Genomic DNA, 21,626 nt, shown 5'->3' on the forward strand with positions numbered 1-21,626 from the left:
TCTTATGCTGTCAACAAACTTTCTCAGTTTATGCATATTCCTACGACTGATCACTGGCAAGCGGTCAAACGCGTTCTGCGCTACTTATCTGGAACATTAAGCCATGGCATTTATCTCCAGAAACAACGCCAGCCTGTCCTTCATGCCTTCTCCGACGCAGACTGGGCAGGTGACTCCGATGATTATGTCTCCACAAATGCATACATTGTTTATCTTGGTAATCAACCCATTTCATGGACGTCCAAGAAGCAAAATGGAGTTGCCCGATCTTCTACGGAAGCAGAGTATCGTTCGGTTGCTAATACAGCAGCCGAACTCCGCTGGATCACCTCTCTTCTTCACGAGCTAGGGATCCACACGAAGACTACACCGACGATATACTGTGATAATATTGGTGCCACTTACCTCTGCGCCAATCCTGTGTTCCATTCCCGAATGAAACATCTTGCTCTAGACTATCACTTTGTTCGAGGACAGATACAGCAAGGGTGCCTTCGTGTAGCACATGTTTCGACTCACGATCAGCTCGCAGATGGTCTCACGAAACCTCTCCCTAGGACGCGATTTCAAGACTTGCGCATCAAGATTGGCGTTCGTCAACTACCGCCATCTTGAGGGGGCGTGTTAGTAAAGAGTATAAGGACTATATTGTAAATACAGTAGAATACGTTTTACCCTACTTTGTACGTGTGTATATATAATTCTCCTATGTATAATAAACTGTATTGAGCCTCCAATCCTTTACTTTTATCCCGAGAACAACTTCAAGTTTTTTTTTTTTGGTAAAATATTAAATTTATACCATTTTCGATTTTTAAATGTTGCGAACAACTTATTATGCAGAAAGTAAAGAAACAAAAACAACAACCAAACTCAAGCGAGCTCCTCAAGGAGGCCTAATGTACGAGAAGTAGAACTGCAGCAGTGACGGAGAGGAGTCTGGCGATGGATAAGAGAGAAACCGGTCCCGAATCAAGCGGTCAAGAGCACGGCGGAGTCCTTCGGCAGAGGTGGAGAACTTCAAGTTTATGTTTGGGATAGTACTCCCAAATCCGAGAGACCTCGCTCTGATTTTCTATTCTTTTTAGATGAATTGAGCTGGTAAATAAGAGTAGACTCCAATGGCATCTTCAACCTAAGTTGTGCAGAAAGAGAGAAAGGATTATGTATTAGAGAAGAAGAAAAAAATTATTCTAAGAAAATTGATAGAAAACAAAACATAAACCTGCATCAGAGTGTTTCAAAATTGGCGATGGTGAAAAGAGAGAAAGTGATCAAACGAAGGTGAAAAAAATGAGAAACGAAGGTGAAAAAAATGAGAAATGAAACGTTGGTGAAAAAGATAAAGAGAATAATAATATATAAACTAACATTGTTCAAAAAACAAAATGTAAACTAACTTCATAGTTGATCGTTCGATGATGGTGGTAAGTTAAGAATAATTAGGAAATTAGTTTGTGTGATAAAACGTGGGTAAGTTATCCATGTTTCTCTCTTTTTACTGTTAAATTAATTTATAGCAAATATAAAAGAATCTTTTAAAATATAATTGACAAAAGCTTGTAGAAAAATTGATATTTTTTTTTTGAAACACAGAAAAATTGATATTTTTTTTTTGTCAAACTTTACAGACTCATATAGATTCTGTGAACCAAACTGGGAGATCTTGATCCATGTGAACTACAAAAGACGTTTCTTTCCTAGCGCTACGGGCTAAGCTATCCGCCTTCTTGTTCTGCGTTCTTGGTACATAGATAATCTCTGCTCGGTAAAAACTCTCTTTCAAGCTGTTTATATCCTCCAAATATCAATTTAGAAAAATTGATATCTAAATTCATATTAATAAGCGTAGAAAAGATAATAATAATATTTGATTATGGATTCACATGGGTGAAAATAATCCTTCATAAAACATGAACTTATATTATTGTTGCAGCAAAACTAAGATCGATAACAATGGAACACTTAATTTTTCTTTTTGATGATGCGTTGTAGACTTTTTTCAAAAAAATAAAAATGATGTGATGTAGACGCGATGCAGTAATGCAATGATTGTTTGTTTAATGTAAAGCTTTGCCCTGGGTACAATTTAGAGAAACACTAACCTTGAATGATTGATCATCAAATGTCAAAATTTAGAGTTTCATCTTTGAAGATACAATGCTTGTGTCAGAGATACAATATATAGATGAAAGTAGATTAATTAGTATAAGAGATAATAAAATAGTTTCAAAAAATATAAGTTAACGTGAGTTTTTTTAGAAAATATAGAAAATAGGTAGTTGAAGATGTACATTGCAGAAAAATAGGAGAATTTTTTTTAATAAAATTTTCCCAAATGTCGGATAAAATTCAATTGTTTTTTTTATTGGTTTTAAAAACTTTTCCACATGTCAATTGACTTTTAAACTTTTTTCTAAAAATCTATGCGTGGCAATATCTGATTGGCTAGACGACTCGCGCTTCGTATATATAAGGGATGTATATAGAACTAATTATTAGTCCTAATAATAAACAGATTTTTTTGGCTCAGGCCTCAAATATTTTGGTATAAATGCATTTACAGAACATTTTATCAATAATTAGGCCAAAAGGACTTCCACAATTTGTTACAGATTTGATCAATACAAACTTGAGTCTTTTGAACCAAAAAGTATAGCTTTGTATATTGACATTATTTACCGGCTCAACAAACGTTTACGTCACAAAATCCTCTTCAGGGTGGGACAAAAATACTGAGCAGACCTACCAGATTCTTAAATGGAGGCAGAGTACAAGACCTTCGTGAACACAAATGCATTCTCACGATATGTTATCAAATGCAACAAACTTGAACAACTGGAAGCAACTTTTGCTGACTATCTATTTATATGTGTTCCTTTGCAACACACATCATCGGCGTAGTAAAGAAAAGTTCAAACGGAATATGAAGTTAGTCCACCATAGTTTTCTTTCCTGATACAGAGTAAAAGCTCTAAACACCATAACAACTTATACATAACAAAAAGAAACCGATGTTGGAGGATGGGCCTTCGGCCCGTTCGCGAGTTGAATCTTTGTTTGGACGAAGGCCCAATAACGAAGACCGACCTGATTGATCAATAAACCTTCGGCGTACGCAAACAAACAGAGAACAGTAGCCTAAACTCTAGGCTGCACTAACCGCCGATCGTAGCCGAGCGTCAACTACTCCAGCCTACGTAAGTAATAGCGTGATGATGATTGCCAAACCGATTCCTTGACATAGCCACTGCAAGACAGAAGAAAGAGAAACAAGACTATATATTTAGAAGAGCATTCAATTAAGAAAGAAAACAAAACACATAGAGAGCAAGCGAGAGAAAGAAATGGAGAAATAGCTATTGACGACGAGCTAAGCATTCCGACTATGAGTTCATTCTATTTTGTATTTCTCTTTAGCATACAGCTTAATAGTTTACCCTTAAACTCTATTCATTGGTTGATTAAGATCCTAAGGCTAGATAACCAGTTTTAGGATTCAACAACTGAATATTTCAATAAAATTTATATAAACTTACAACTATGACGTTTTATCACTGACGCTATCACATCTTAAATAACACATGATTTTATCTTTTTTTGTAAAAAATAAATGAATTGACAATGACAATCTACGATTTCGTTATATCTTATTAAAGTAAAAGTATTTTAAACTTGTGTTTGGCAACATAAATAGCAGTTAAAATTTTTTTTTGTGTTGTTTAGAACCATGGATAGCAATATATTAAAAACAAAAATAGGTTGATGTTATCAAGAAAAATTAGAAATTTATTATATTATGAAAACTATATATATAGGCCAACATTAACATATGCGAAAATGGCTGGCCCAATTTAATTACCTTAAAACATATGTCTAAAATAATCATAAAACAAAATTTAAATTTTATATACATATATCAAATCTAAATATTAATTTAAAATTAATTTATATCAAAAATTGATTACATATATCCAAAAATTTATTTTACTAAAATGTTTTTTATAACCATTATAAAAATATTTTAAATATATTTAATAAAAATACAATACAAAGCAATTTCAAACACCAACATAAATTATGATTTTTATATTTCATATTAAGTTTTAAAAATATAATATATATGATTATTTATATGATGGTACATATAAAATACTATTGATTATATTATTACTTATATGATGGTAGGTAAAAAACACGATTAATTATATGATGACACATATATGATATTTAATAGTGACATGAAAAAAAAATAACAACATATTTTTGCGATATTATCTTTGGGAATGTTTGGAAACAAGAATAACATAATTAAAAATAAATATAATATTGTTTGAAAATATGGATAGCAGTATATTATAAAATAATAATGAGCTTATGTTATTAAAAAAATTGAAGTCCACTATATTTATATAAATTATATGTTTGGACCAGATTTAAAATATACGAAAATGACTCGATCTAATAAATTTTTTGTATAACAGGTCCAATCTAATTAACTAAAAACATATAATGTCTAAATTAATCATTAAACAAAATTCAAAACAAAAATTGATTCAACAATATACATTATTTAAAAATTGATTTTTACTAATGTATTTTCCAATAACCATTATAAAATTATTTTCAATATATATAAAAAATACAATACAAAGGAGCTAATAGATTGAGTAAACCTTCTTTCTAATTTTTTAATGGACCACCGAAATAGAATTAGATATACAATACTAGAAATATCTATAATATTTGGGTTACAATTCCACTATATAAAAGCAGCTAAATTGAAGCTTTTTAAGAGGTGCCACATGAGCAAAAAAATTGAGAACCAACCAATCTGCCATGTCATCCTGAACTGGGCTTGAAAGACCAACCTTTGCAGCCCATTATTACTAAATTTCGGAGTCCATTTACACCATTCTCAACATTCCATTTTAACAGCCCATTATTACTCAGATACTAAGGCCCTAACCCATTATTACTCATATACTAAAGGCTGTAAAACATAATCCATAACCCATTAATACTAAAAGCCCTAAAACATATAATTCTCTAAAAACTAAATATCATTCATCCTCACCCTAACCCCCCTAATCACCGACTCCATCTCATCGTGATTCTCTTCCTCTTCATCGCATCTTCAATTTAAATATTACCATTTTTGAAGAAAAACATTATTATTATTGAAATATTAATTATTTATCCAAAACTCTAATAAACAAAATATACAAGTTGTTAATACACTCTATTGTTTGCAAAGAAGATTTTCATATTATTTCCCTTTTTTATTTATTGCACAAATACAAATGTAGATTTTCCTTTTATCTAGAAGATGTTTTTTAATTTAACATACAAATTATGAACCGTTTGACCATGTTTATCATAAATTTGGTTTTATATATATATATATTTAGTTTTAATATATTCTTCATTATTTACATATTATTAGTTTTAAACCATACAAAAAACATATATTAATTGTATATTTTAAAACTTTCTTTATATTTTAAAACGATTAAAGTCACAATGACCAATTATTTTCCAGCACCACCAAAAACTCGAAAAACCCTATACAACCAAAATTTTATTTCCATATATATTAAATTTTATTTGTTTATAATATGTTTAAAAAACAAACAAAAAAAATTGTGATAAAGAAGGAAAGTTTTGATAGAATGACCAAAATGTTTCATTTAATAGAAAAATGACTCTTATACCCTAGATATATAAAATTTAATTAAAAAACATTAAAAAACATTAAAAAAATAAAAAAACTATTAAGTAATAGTCTTAGATTATACGTTTTCAAAATACAATTTTTTAAATAATTGTTTTACTTGATTTTTTAATTGCAATTTTTCTCTATTTTTGTTTTCAATTTATCTTTTTGTAATTCTAGCCAAAGTTCACAACAAGTGGAGCGACAACCTCGGACCGTAACCAATTGTCGCTAGGATCATTAGGATGTGGTCCATCACAAATCACACAAATAAAAATGCTTTCCTAGGAACAACTTTCATTTGTCTTGACATCTAGGTTTGTCTAAAAAATACTTACTTTTAATAATTCCAACAACATTTCAAATAATTGCTTTTAACCACTCAACAGGAACAAAAAATGGAAGGCGGGTGCCTATTTCTACGTCTGACACAATGTACCAACAGTTCGAGGAAGGAAAAATTTATCACATTAGATATTTTAATCTTCTTCCCAATAACCGACGGTACAAGCTTACCGTTCAACCATACATAATCAATATCAATGAGTCAACAATTATAACACTGATTCAAAAAAACATTCCACCGATTCCTTCATACATTTTCCGGCCCCAACGCTATCCCCAGTTGATCAACTTATCAAGTGCAACCAACTTCCTCCCAGGTCAAAAAAAAAACCCATACCTATCACACAAATAAATTCTCTATTTTTGTCGCTAAAAACAAATTATTCCCACAGATGTTGTTGGCCGCATATGCCTCATCCAAGGAAATGATTTATATAACCACAACACAAATACAAAAATCATCATTGGATTCCGTTAAGCAATAAATATATATAATACAATAATTTTTTGTAGATCCAAATTGGTCCGTCTAACTATATGGGACAATGAGGCGGCTAATTTCAGGGAGTTAAATCGCATATCTACCAGGAAAAACCAAATCGTAATCATCACAAGTATCATTCCAAGGTTACATGAAGGTAATCAACTAAACATAAAGTTTATGTCTAACTAAATGCTTACAAATATTTCACTTTTCAGGGAAACTATCACTCACAACCACACCAGGATCGCGCTTTTACTTTGACAACGACATAGATATCATACAACACTTTCAAAAGAGGAATAAACTGTTATCATAAGCCTGATGGCATACCTCCACATGGGATCAAACCACAAGACGGAAACCGACACCAGTCAACTGTTTTAAAATTTACACTTTAATGCAAACAACCATATATTTTTCAAACTTACTATTGTTTAGAAAACAGAAACTGATCACCACATCGCATTCAAACAAAAACTCTATGGTTAATTCTACAACGAACAAAACTTAACTTCCAATATCTGATACTTAAAACTACAAAAATATAAAAAGTTACTTTAATAAAACATATTATCCGCGCGAAGCACGGATCCCGGCTCTAGTATCAAATAAAAAATGAAACAAAAAATAATATATGAACGTATTAGTATTCCTTTATTCGTATTACAAATACAATAATAGTCAAACAATAATATTTAACGGGACCATAATTTTTAAAATCTAAAAATTACCAATTATTATGAATTTATAATGTTCTTACAAATTAAAGCAAATATCCGTGTAGACGCACGAGTCAAGATTTAGCATACTCTTATAACACTTGTAAATAACTTTTACAGAGTATAATGAAAAGAGGCTATTAAACAAGAGATAACATTTGAGCATACTTTTGCTACTCAATATGCTCTAATAAAGCACACACCAGTAATAGCATGACCAAGTGAAGCAATCGAACATGGTCCAAGTCTAAACATAAAAATAAAAACTAAAACATTTTGAAAATAAATATATAAATTATGGTCTAAAACTTTATTTTTAAGATATATTTCTAAATTTAGAACTTATAACTTCAAACAAGACGTTAAATATATATAAAATAAAGCTACAAACTTTAAAAACTATTTTATTACCGTTAAATACTGTTATATTTTTTGAATAGAGCCCATAAATATTTTGAAGAAAGCTTATAAATAATTTGAGACGGCACAACGCGCACACACGCAGAGACAAACTGCGACATATTTGGATGATAAAGAATGAAACATGTCTCATGTGTTTCTTTACCTAAAACATAATACTTAGATATGTGGTATATTATCCGTATAGGGAAATAAATCGTCCAGATCTTTTTTTATCAAACATAAAGGAGTTTGAGTTTTTTGCACAAAATAAAATAAAATAAAGGAGTTTGAGTTTGTCTAACATGCCAACATATGAGAATAAGTCAGGGGGATATCAAAAATAGATATACAAACTGACCATAGAAATTAAAAAATAAAGACACTAGCTCAATGAACCAAATGATGCTTCCATGATGTACACAATTCTTCTCGAACTTGTCATTAAAAATAGAAAGTTGCGCTCGTTGACGTTCTCTGAACATTCCTGCACGTCTCATCAAATTAGAATCGTGTAGACATGCCTCCACGATTTTGTTGGACGTAGAGAAAAGCTTTTCTATATAACCCAGGACCTCATTTCTTACAACACAAACCAAAACAAGTAAAACTAACCAACGTAGTTAGGCGTTTGGAGAAAAACACAATCACAATGAGATCTTCTTCTAGGATGGGGACTTCAGCCCATCTCATTTACGCTCTAGGCGTTATCATCATGGCAAATATGGTTGCTGCGTATGAAACAAGTACATATAGCTTGCCACCACTCCCGTCATATTCACCATCTCCAAAGGTAGAATACAACACTCCTCCACTACCAAATGTTTACAATTCTCCATCACCACCACCAACATACTATTCCCCATCACCAAAAGTTGACTACAAGTCTCCTCCACCACCGTATGTATACACTTCTCCTCCACCACCACCACATTACTCACCGTCGCCAAAGGTTGAGTACAAGTCTCCTCCTCCACCATATGTTTACATTTCTCCACCACCACCATATTATTCACCATCTCCTAAGGTAGAGTATAAGTCTCCACCACCACCGTATGTTTACAGTTCTCCACCACCACCTCCTTACTACTCTCCATCACCAAAAGTAGACTATAAGTCTCCACCACCACCATATGTTTACAGTTCCCCACCACCACCACCGTACTACTCACCATCTCCGAAAGTTGAGTACAAGTCTTCTCCACCACCGTATGTCTACAGTTCCCCACCGCCACCACCATACTACTCACCATCTCCTAAAGTTGAGTACAAGTCTCCTCCACCACCCTATGTCTACAGTTCCCCACCACCTCCACCATACTACTCACCATCTCCTAAAGTTGAGTACAAGTCTCCTCCACTACCATATGTTTACAGTTCTCCACCACCACCTCCATACTACTCACCATCTCCTAAGGTTGAATACAAGTCTCCTCCTCCACCATATGTCTACAGTTCCCCACCACCACCACCATACTACTCTCCATCTCCTAAGGTAGAGTATAAGTCTCCTCCACCACCATATGTTTACAGTTCTCCACCACCACCACCATACTACTCACCATCCCCGAAAGTTGAGTACAAGTCTCCTCCCCCACCATATGTTTACAGTTCCCCACCACCACCACCATATTACTCACCATCCCCAAAAGTTGAGTACAAGTCTCCTCCACCACCATATGTCTACAGTTCCCCACCACCACCCCCATACTACTCACCATCCCCTATAGTTGATTACAAGTCTCCTCCACCACCATACGTTTACAATTCTCCACCACCACCATATTACTCACCATCTCCTAAGGTTGAATACAAGTCTCCTCCTCCACCATATGTTTACAGTTCTCCACCACCACCACCACCATACTACTCTCCATCTCCTAAGGTAGAGTACAAGTCTCCTCCACCACCATATGTATACAGTTCTCCACCGCCACCATATTACTCACCATCTCCCAAAGTCGTATACAAATCTCCTCCATCGCCATATGTATATAGTTCTCCTCCACCACCATACTATTCACCTTCACCTAAAATACACTACAAATCTCCTCCTCCACCATATGTTTACAGCTCTCCACCACCACCATACTACTCACCTTCCCCTAAAGTATACTACAAATCTCCACCCCCACCATATGTCTATAGCTCTCCACCACAACCATACTACTCACCATCCCCTAAAGTTCACTACAAGTCGCCACCACACCCACATGTATGTGTTTGTCCACCGCCTCCTCCATGCTATGCTCCTTCACCAAAAATAATATACAAATCTCCTCCACCACCATATGTCTACAGTTCTCCACCACCACCATACTACTCTCCATCTCCTAAAGTATACTACAAATCTCCTCCACCACCATATGTTTACAGTTCTCCTCCACCACCATACTACTCACCTTCCCCTAAGGTATATTACAAATCTCCTCCACCACCTTATGTCTACAATTCTCCACCACCACCACCATATTACTCACCATCCCCTAAGGTAGACTACAAGTCTCCACCACCACCTTCATATTACTGAAAAGCAGTAAATGCAAGTTTTAAATAAGCTACCGAGTTTTATTTGATTTCATATTTTTTTCTTGATATAACATGTATGCAAGTTGTTTCAGTTTCTTTGGAATGTTGATTAATAATTTGGGTTCATACCTTCTTCATATGTTGTGTTTTCTTTAATTTAATATGTGCAAAGAGTGCTTGTGGTTTGTTTGTAGTCCTTTGCACATGGCGAATATGTATTTCCATTTGATTTCATCTGAAAATATAAATATTTTAAATTAATATGACTAATATCATATGTTTGGTCATAATATTAAATTTTATGCCAACCACATGCATTTACAATCACACAAGGTATTTTGATTGGTCATACATGGTAATTTCCCCTTCATTTTTAAAAATAAAAAGTGCACAACTTTTTCTGAGAAACAAAATTTCAAAGAGTTTGGTTAAAATGATTTTTTGTTTGTTAATTGTTATAAATAATTTGTTTGACAAAAATATGATATTTAAAAGGGATAATTTGAAAAATACTCTATAAATAGTTTAAATTTTGAAAAATACACCTTCTTTTTATTTTTTGAAAACTACAATTGTTAAATGTGAAAAGACATTTTTCCAAATTGTATATTTAATAATAAAATATAAATTTGAAACCTAATATAATTATTACATAAATTTATGTTTAGATAAAGCTTTGTTTGAAAAAATATATACTTTTCTATTTAAAATTTTATATAGCAAGGATATTAAAAAGAAAATATCATGATTTTTGTTTTTTTGGTACAAAGTCATTTCTGACAAGTAAGTTCTACCTAAATGTGAGAGAAAACACATAAGAGATTTGGTATGGATGTCAGAAAACACATAAGAAATTTGGTATGGATGTCAATGATGTGCAGCGTATGTGTTGTTAAGGCTACGAATGGCAAGCAGATCAGAAAAACGCAGATCAAATATACAATGCAGATCAAACAGAACAAATGCAGATCAAGCAGAACAAATGCAGATCAAGCAGATCAAATGCATATCAAACTCGTTTAACTAATTTATCGAATTAGCTTATTTAACTGAATGCTAAACAAAAAATTTATTAAATTAAATATTTAAAATTACAAATTATTATATAAAACCTAATTATTATTTTTATTAAATAAATAAAAATTAAAACATTAAAAAGTACAATTACAACAAACAAATCAACATGGAGCATTTTTTATTGCCCATAATGTATTTTGCAATCATTTCTCTAAGTTGCCATGAATTTCCTTGTGCTGTTTCCGCTTTTCCATATCATTTGTTTCAGCCGTAGATTGTTGTAGCATTCGGAATCTCTGTATGTGTCATTGTATCAGCACAAAAATCTTCATCAGAAAATTTTGAACTTCTAATAAAATTATGTAATCCCATTGTTGCTGTGACCACTCTTTTCTGAAACATGCATATCATATCTCGGAAATTCACAAAGAATCCTCCATTTCTTCTTCCAAAACTCCAAATGTCCTCTCAATAACAGAACGCAAAGATGCATGATATCGATTAAATAACTCTTGTTGTTTCTCGGAGGAGGACCCACTTTCGAACTGTGACATATGATACCTCACAACCCCATTTCGTGAAGACCTATAGGGAGCCAAAAAGCCTTGTTTGTTTGGATAGCCAGAGTCAACGAGATAGTACTTATCGACTGGAGGTAAAGGAAAACTAGAATCATTGTCTTGCGCCATTGTGAGAACTGCTGTGTATCATGACATGAACTGGTGCTCCATTCCAAACATATGTGAATAACATATTCAAATCACATATCGCCATTATTTTAAACGATGTATGTAATAGTATGTCGATTCCAATACATTCCTTGAACTTCAGGCTTCACTTTAACGCAAACATGAACTCCCATCCATAGCTCCAACCAAACCACTAAAATAGGCCAATATCTCTCATCCCATTAGTAGTCGTTCTGGAACCCGGCTAGTTCTTGTGTTGGTGGAGTCTTGATATAGTCACAAGCAAGCAATTCAGTCGCTCGAAGCACTTCAAAAAATAATTAAACACAAGATAAAACGCATGCATGTGTTTATAGTACATTTAAAATGAAAAACAATTATTATTTCATAGTTTCAAAATATTAATTAATTATATCAATAATTATTTAAATATATAAATATATTAAACGAGAATACATGAAATATCAATAACATTATAAATTCATTAAACTAATAAATATTTATATAAGTAGATGATTAAAATGCATGCAATTGTATCATATATTTTTAAAGAATTAGTTAATTCATTTCTAAGTATGATTGAGTATACATTTTGACTTATTTTTAACAAATTATAATTATCAAAATAAAATTGTAGCTTAATTTTTGATTGTTTTTATGGATATAAGTGTATGAGACAATATGAAATATGAATTTTAATTATTTTAAACAAATTTAAATTTTCATAACTCATTAAAGAAACAAAATGGAAAATATACCTTGATTTCTTAATTGTTTTAGTGGATATAAATGGATGAGACAACCTGAAAAATAGAAAAAACTAGTTAAACACAATACAAAAATTTATCAAAAATTTTCATATAAAACGAAAAATTAAAAAAAAAAAACTTACTTGTAGAGAGGATTGTTTGATTTGTGAAAGAATGAAATGAGATAGTTGTAGAATTTATAGACAAAACAAGGAAATAAAAAAAATAAAAAAAGAAAGTAACAATCACATGCATTGGCCCACTGCACTCCCCCAACGTATTTTTCTTATTTTGTGCAGGACAGCCTTTTTATCACATATCTTCTTCTGCATGCACTGCATGCAGTGGTATGTATTTTTTATTATTATAATTTGTTCTGCAATTTTTTTTTTGATTGGGCTTCAGTTGCAGAGCAATCTGCATGCGATTTTCTCCTGCATTTATCCTGTGTTTCTCCTGCCACTCATTCAAAGCCTAAATATTAAAAATGTCCATTAGATTTCTTTGGCTATATCTATTCTTCACCGGAGCACTGAAGTGATGGCGATATTATGATGCTCTTTAGTAATGACGAGATGACAGAGTTTGTGAAGCCATGCAATTATGATTCTTCATCCTATCAAATCATTGGCTTCCCCAACTGATCAAAATGATTTAGATGGTGTTGAGTACGTAATTACAAGGGTGAAAAATTAACAAACCTCTGAATCAGAGGAAGAATAAACTAGAAAACTATAGAGAAAAAATGGTTGGCAAAATGGATCAGAATAAAAAGATCATGAGAAGAAGAAGAGATGATGTCTCACTTGTTTCTCTCTTTTTCCAAAAAAATAAAAATTTAAGATATTGTGTAGATATTATTAAGATTTCTTTTTCAAAACGATCTTATTTTTGTTAAAACTGTTAATTTAAATATTAAATAATTTATGATGATGAAAATTGATAATAATATTCAGTATGGATAATTTAGTAAATTCATTTATACAGAAGTGTATTTTTCAAAAAACTTAAATAATGGTATACTTTTCAAATGAAAAACTCATGTGTATTTCTCCAAATTTTCCCTATTTAAAACATAGATAAAATAACGACTAAGAAAATATGAGAAATTTCTGATCATCAGTCGCGGATGTGGTTTAGAATATTACATCTACGCAAATATTTTAAAATATAGGTACATATAGTAACAAAGCAATAAGTCTCAATAAGTCTATAAGAAATAACAATGTATGAGAATAAAATAAGTGGAATATAAGAAAATGTATATAAAAACTGACCCCAGAAATCCTCTATATATTATTTGAGAAACATTGCAACATTTTTTTGTAGCCACGTGTCATCACTAGAATGATTCTTAGAATCCTTAGATAAATAGGTTGGTCCATCCAAATATATTATAAGTTTTTTTATTAAACCACAATAAATACATTATTAATGTGCTTTATTATTTTCTTAAATAAGATTACAGAATTGCCTAATGTGGCTAAAGTATATATGATAATTAATGATTTTGAATAATAAAGATTTGATAAAAATAAGTGTGTATTATAATTATATTTGTTTAATTTTAAGCTATTAAAATAAATTAAACAATCATAGTAATTATATAATAAAAATTAAAAAAAATATTTATATATTATATTTTGAATTTTTAAAAACAAGTATAAATTACTAAAAGTGTTAAAAGTTTCAATTCAAATTTTGTGATCTACTCTCTCTGTTCCTAAAAGATGTATGTTATGGAAAAAAAAATTGTTTCAAAAAGATACATTTTTTACTTTTTCAATGTATGATTTTATGAAAAATTCTAAGTTTCAAAAAAGTTAATGGTGTTTATTGAATTTCTATTGGCTAAAAATTATGAAAATTGTTATTCACAAAAAACAATGCATATTTAATGAGTTTTCTTAGTATATGTAAAAATTCTAGAATATGCATCTTTTAAAAACAGAGGTAGTATGATTTAAAACTTTTGTTATGACATGATAAAATAATTAAAAAATAATATAAGTTGAAAGTCTCATTTAATAAGTATCAAAAATAAAAGATATATAAATATATGTATCATTTTAAATTAAACTATATGCCATATAAAAATACATAAATATCTTAATTTTGAAATTTACTTTGAACATTTTTTGATAGTAAAATTGAAAAAATATTGACAACTTAATTTTTTAAAATATTATAAATTACTTAAACCATTAATTCCACAGTGAAAATTTTGTTATCACTAAGTTAGACTTTTTGCTATAACATATACAAATGATAAAAAAATATGAGCAAAAAGCATCATCTAATAAATATTAATATTAAAATTATACCATATATATGTTACTATCATTTAAATTTAATTATATATCATATCAAATAGAAAAACTATTTTTTTTATTTATAAAAATTATTTATTTTGTTCGCACCAATTTAATTATATAAGTAGTAGATAATGACTTTTTAATTATTTAATATATATTTATTATTTCATAATATGTTATAAACATATAATATATAAAATAATTTATTTATATAATGTTCATCCCACGCAAGGCGCGGATCTTAACTTAGTTTATAAATAAAGACGACACTAGCTTAATAAGTTCTAGCATCGCCACATTATTATTTTCTTTCTCCAAACGTTGATTACACATTTCCACCACCATATTACTGAAAATCAGTAAAAATGAATCTTAAATAAGCTACCAAAATTTATATTTCATTTTCTTCTTCATTACAACATGTATTCAACCTGTTACAATTTCTTTGGATGTGAATTAATAATTTGGGTGTAAGACCTTCATTTGCTGTGTTTTCTCTAATTTAGCTTGTGCAAAGATTGATTGCCATTTGTTCGTAGTACTTTTCACATTGCGATTATGTGTATGTATTTCTTGACATGGTAATTTTGGACAACAAAGGAAGTTTTGTTTATGAATTGTATTACCTGATATGCATGGATTGTTAAAATTTGATTTTTAACGTTAAAATTCATCAGCTAAGTTTGTTTTGGATGTCAACTGACAAAATAAATTAATACGTTTAGAAATATTAAGAAAATTTAAAGATAGACTTCAATGTATATAAAATTAATGTACAATATAATATTTACATATATATCTATATATATCTATATATTAATTATTAACTTAATTTTTATTGGAACCAAATATTTATATAAGTTCTTTGATAATATATTATCTTATTGAATTGTGTTATATTTTAGGTAAATCAATAGTTGAAAATAATTATGAGTTAGAATATGTGTAATCTCTATAATATTATTTGAGAAGTCACTTTCTTAGGTGTCGCGCTCACGTTAACTCTCATGGTGGTTGATTACTACGATACCCCTAATGAAATAAAAAAGTACATTTAAATAATATTTTTTACTTTTTAAATTTTTCCAAATAACAATATAAATAAAAAGGAAACATTTCTAAAGTTTTAAAAATAATTTAAAAATGAAAATATATGTATATATAATATGATTTCATAAAAAAGGAAAGTTCACAAAATAGTAATATTCCATTTAAAAGATATCTTTAAGCAACAAAAAATATACTTTTGAAGTAATAAAATACTTTTTTTTATCTACATCTTCTTAGATGAAAAATTATATTTGTATATAATGTGATTCCATAAAAACAAAAGTTCACACAAATGATCTTGATATTAGAAAAATAAATATTTTTATTTTAAACATAATTTTACACAATACAAATATATATTTTCAAAGTGATAGTATTTTTTATATATATCTATATATTTTCTTAGATGATTACACAAAGTAATTAAGTAACATAAACATATATAGGTTAGAGTATTTGCATTGCATAGTAACGGATAGAAAATATATTAGGTAACCATGCAGGAATCTTACGTATTTAGTTAGATGGTCATAGGAAGTATGTGATATTACCTTATTGTCCTGGCTGAGCGTGAGTTGCTATTTAGGCGTCATCGTTTTAACGCATTCTAGGTTCGTAGGGTTGTCTGGAAGAGTGTATTTTGTGTCAGATTGTAACAGTAAACGAGTTGAAATCGAATCGTTTCTCATTATTTTAATATGCGGCTACGATAGGCGCGTGCATGACACAATCCTAATCCTAATTTAAATCAGAACCATGATCAATGTAAATATATTGTTATGTAAAGTGCTTAAGAATCGTCAAGAGTAAAGTTTTAGGTGTACATTATTAGTCAATTTAGTTGACTTTCAGACATGCATCTGAATCGTAATGGTGATATGATTAAAAAATCATTAACTTTAATTATAATTTAGGTATATTACGATTCATTTGTTTTATAATCATGCCATAAATCTAGTCTTAGTGTGTACAACGAATGTTAATGTGAGATAATTACTTAGATATGTAATAACAATCCGTTTTGTAATCTCGGATTTTAAAAATTGTGACCGGTTTTACAAAGGTTTAACCGTAAAATAGTAGCCATTAATCATATTGTATTTCCGGATTTTTAATTGTTTGACTGGATATATGATATGCTAACATCACTTTTACACCTGTATAGATAACCTAACTAACCCACAAACCGGCTAAGTACAAAATTTCGTTATGTTTACTTTTTCTAATATATCACAAACTGATATATTATAACCGGTTATCACTTTTAATATCTATAAGCAAATTGCACTTACCCGGTTATCTGCTCAACCATCATTATACAAAAATTAATTAGCCGGTTAATATCCTTTTCGGTCAACCGCACTCGTGTACCAGATATACCAACTATCGAAACAGAAGAGGTTAACTTTGCTTAGTCCTATATAAATTTGCTTTTGAGCTCCTAATTGCTTACTCCATGGATACGCAAATTATCAAGATCTTCAATGCCTCAGCATACTCTCTGGAAATTTTCATATTCAGGTTTGTAAGCAACAGGACGGAAGATAGAAGAGCCAAACACACAAACTTAATCCGGATTTCTCTGACGGTTCTGCGGCGAAGCATCTTGATAACGTATGATACTGTAACATCCTCCACTTTGCCAAACAAAGCATGAAAATACGGTTTCTCCATGATAGTTGTTTTAAGGTAGTCCAGTGACAATCACAAACTCTTTCAACAAAAACCATATATGCTGCCCCGCAAACCTAAACCATACTCCACGTTTCTTCTTGATCTTCATCTGTCTTGATATTGTGTATCTCACGAAGCTTCTTGAAAAAGCAGGCTTTTTCGCTATTTCGATTATTTTACCAAAAGAGGACTCCCGTATTACTCCGACTTCTTCATCTTCTAAAGCATTGACAATCCTTTTTATGGCGCGTGATGATTGATAGGTGAGAACACGAACTCAGACGGGCTTTTCTCCCGCAGCGAACGTCATCTCCGATATTGATTCCGTTTTATGACAATCGACATTCTCGTCTAAGTCTATGATTCGAGACGACACCATCTTTCTTGAGTAATTAGAACAATTAGAAAGCTCTTCAAGCGTGTTTGAGTAATTAGAAAGCTCTTTAAGCGTGTTTACCTTCTCGATAATGAAAGGGCTATGGAAATTTGCAATTTTGGACATGATGGCTTGCGTGTAATAGGTGTAAATAGGTTAGCAACTAGACTAGCATAGTCTTAGAAAGGACAATGTCAAACTAATAAGCAGACCCAATAGTAAGGCTAAAATGGGAATATACAGCCCTTGTCCATTTTTCGAAAGAAGCCCAGCTATTTACCTAATTACCGCTTCTTTTGTGGTTATTCAGCTAAATTACGCTTCTAATTGATATAAAAACTATTATTATTGTTGAAATATTTTTTTATGTTTTTTCATATATTTACTTTACTATAATATCTTACAATTACAAGAAAATAAATAAATTTTATTTTACTTATATAATATAATTTATAAAATACAATCACTTTTTTACTGCATATTTTAAGAGATATTGAAAAAACTAAAAATAAATTTTAGCAATAAACATATTAACAAATGAACATATTAGCAACTAATCCAACTTATATCTAAAATCATAGATGTAACTACAATAAGAATGTATAATTTATTAGCAACTAATCCAACTTATATATAAAATGATAAAATTATAGATGTAACTACAATAAGAATGTATAATTTATTTATTTTGTTTATATAATAATATTTTATTTATTTTTTTTATATAATAATAATTTATTTATTTTATAAATTTAAATGATATGATGACTTAAAACATATTAACAAATGATAAATAAAATATTAACTCACTGTTACAATTTAGATCTTTTGCAAAATTTATATATATGCATGAGACTTTAGAATATTATCATTATATTAATTTATGTAATTTGGAATCAGATATTTTAGTTTATTTTTTATTTCATTCTAATCACAATTTAATACTATAAAGTAGAGGTACTCTCTTCTTTGGTGTTGCCACGTCCCTAAATAGTTTCACCAGAGGCTGACATCTGTCCTCCCTTTCAAGACTTCGCGTTTCATTAATATGACTTATTGTGGGCTTTTCTGTTTTTATTTACCGTAGAGGCCCATATCTTCTTCTTGAACTGGACGCTGATTCTAGGGTTTGGCATCATCGTCCGTCTCCGACACCGAACTCGCGTCTCTGCAAAAACACAGTCTCTTTCTCAACTCTTTACCTCCCAAATCTGTTCATATCCATCTATTTGTTTGGCTTCATCCAACGTATTCTTCTTTAAGTTGACAATAAATTATTATCTGAGCTCTTCGTCTCCTTTCACAGACAATCAAAACCGTAACATCGCCTCAAATTCTATAAATTGGAGATTGTCGAGAGTAGGATGAATCTTCATAGACCTTCTCAGTTAATGTTTTATCTTAAACATAGAAACCTGCCTCGAATTTGTCTTTGTCTGATGCTGTTGTTGTTGTTGTCGAAGCACCCATCTGCCACTCAATATTTGAGGTTCTCCTACTAGATAGATCTTCCCAATTCATTGTTTCTAGGCTAAGAAGAACGGTGATGGGAATCACTTTACTTCTCATTGATTAGAAAGTATTATCTGTCATCTTACGCTAAGAAGCATCATATATTCAATCTCTATTTCATTTTTTGGAAAGCCTATTATTTAACCCTTGTAGGATTCGGTGATCAAAGGAATCAGTATCTTAACATATGCTTCAGCTTAGGAGGTGCAGTTGGAAAGTATTTCCCCTGTATCGATTTCAAGTCAGGGATCAAAAAGAAAGAACTTGTCTCGAATTGGAGATCTCAACAAAATCATCTTCAACTCTAACAAGCAGGTTACATTTAGGCTTCCTACATAGTTTAAAATTTGTTTTTCTTCGAAATAGAATTATTAAATCTATTGTCTCGGTGAAGACACATGAAGCTGATTTTATTTGAAAGGCTATGGCTGCAGCTTCTATGGTTTTCAGGGTAGTTGATTCTGAGTACCCGCTTTTGCTGCTGGCAACAGCTACGAGTGTGATGCAGTTTACCATTCAGTACAGAGGAAATTGCAGTGATTCTCCTTCTTCATCTCTCTGTCCTTTATACTGCTCCTACTATGGTTACAAGGTCTAAACTCACATGTCTCATCTCTTTCCCAAAGACAAATCATTGCAACTAAAACACTTTTAGTGCTACATCGGTTCCTCATTTGAATTTATGATGACAGGACTAGCTTATGTGGGGTGCGGCATGGCTGCTGAAAGCAACCAATGATCTGTATTACAAAAACTTCATAGAATCTCTAGGAGATGGAGATCAGCCTCACATCTTCAACTGGGACAACAAATATGCTGGCGCCTATGTTCTTCTTTCACAGGTGTGTTTAGTTTTGATTTTGACTAACTGTGGAAGTTTCGTTCTCTCACAGGCCCAAAGTCAACTTTTTAAAATTCTTTATCAAAAGTGGTTTGAACCCGAGGCACTTTGGTTGCTAAAATAAGTTTATTGAACATAGCATCTCCCTATTTGACTCACCAATTAATTACAAAAAAAATTCACGTTTTGGCAGCGAGCATTACTTAACAAAGACATCAACTTTGAACTATGCAAGATCCTCCCAGACGCTCCCTCTAGGTCTACCCATTACACTCAAGGTGAACATATGATCATGAATACAAATCGTTACAACTTTCTAATACGTGTTTTATTAAAAATTACAACAGGAGGCTTGATGTACAAGTTACCTCAGAGCAACCATCATCCCCAACGCCTTGATAAGCGTATCGAAGAAACAAGTGGATTACATACTCGGCGCTAACTCAATAAATATGTCGTAAATGGTTGGGTTCAGACCGAGTTTCAACACCAGTGAAACTCCATTAGTTGAAGGGAAATTTGGCCAAGCATCCGCTACCACTTCTTCCAGCAACACGTCTGCAGCTGGTGGTGGAAAAGAAGGTGAAAGCAAACGCCCCTGTGAGTGAGGTTTTAAGCAGTGAAGCCGGTCAACCCAATATACTTTCATCATTTTACAGTTTTCTAAATTGTTATGCTTTACCTATTTTGGACCTTGCAATCTATTTTCATGTTTTTTTTTTCAACCAATTACGGCATAACCTCCCATGACGAGAATAGTTTCTAAGATTTAATATAAAATAGTCAGGGTTGACTTAATCTTTTTATTCAGGTTAACAAAATGTATAACTGCATGTTTACATAGTAAAATATATAGCTCACGTATATTTTTCATTAACATTCGCTCTTTACACGTGAAGTGTTGAAAGTATATTTTCAATGAAACTATATATTACCCACTTGACGATTTTTAAAATTTATCTAAAGCTACAGATCTTATGCATCCAATTAATCACTCTAAACATACACTTCTACCATTTTTCACAAAATAAGAAAACAAAACTAAGTTGAGAGTCTTGGGACATACAATTACAGAACCTCGATTTGAAGTGGCGAGACATAGAAACCTATACTTAAGTAATTCACCCAAAAAACAATCTACTCTAACTATCGATATTAGATTCCTAATAATATAATTGGAGAAATGTCTATATAGATTAACATAAATGTCT

The 21,626-nt window shown here is 31.1% G+C and overlaps 1 protein-coding gene and 1 long non-coding RNA gene across 2 annotated transcripts; both read left to right on the forward strand.

The window, feature by feature from the left end:
- Positions 1–6,133: 6,133 nt before the first annotated feature.
- Positions 6,134–10,419, forward strand: LOC103863226 (extensin-2). Its single transcript, XM_033290129.1, has one exon. It carries the CDS (start codon positions 8,316–8,318, stop codon positions 10,191–10,193), a length of 1,878 nt encoding a protein of 625 aa, XP_033146020.1. The 5' UTR covers positions 6,134–8,315; the 3' UTR covers positions 10,194–10,419.
- An 8,591-nt stretch (positions 10,420–19,010) lies between these two features.
- LOC103830859 lies at positions 19,011–21,593 on the forward strand. The gene is made up of 6 exons (XR_004457187.1): positions 19,011–19,641; positions 19,728–19,889; positions 20,009–20,166; positions 20,267–20,416; positions 20,609–20,693; positions 20,763–21,593. It is a non-coding gene; the product is annotated as an uncharacterized LOC103830859 (long non-coding RNA).
- The last annotated feature ends 33 nt before the right edge of the window (positions 21,594–21,626 follow it).

This window comes from Brassica rapa, chromosome A04, assembly GCF_000309985.2.
Source record: "Brassica rapa cultivar Chiifu-401-42 chromosome A04, CAAS_Brap_v3.01, whole genome shotgun sequence".
NCBI lineage: Eukaryota > Viridiplantae > Streptophyta > Magnoliopsida > Brassicales > Brassicaceae > Brassica > Brassica rapa.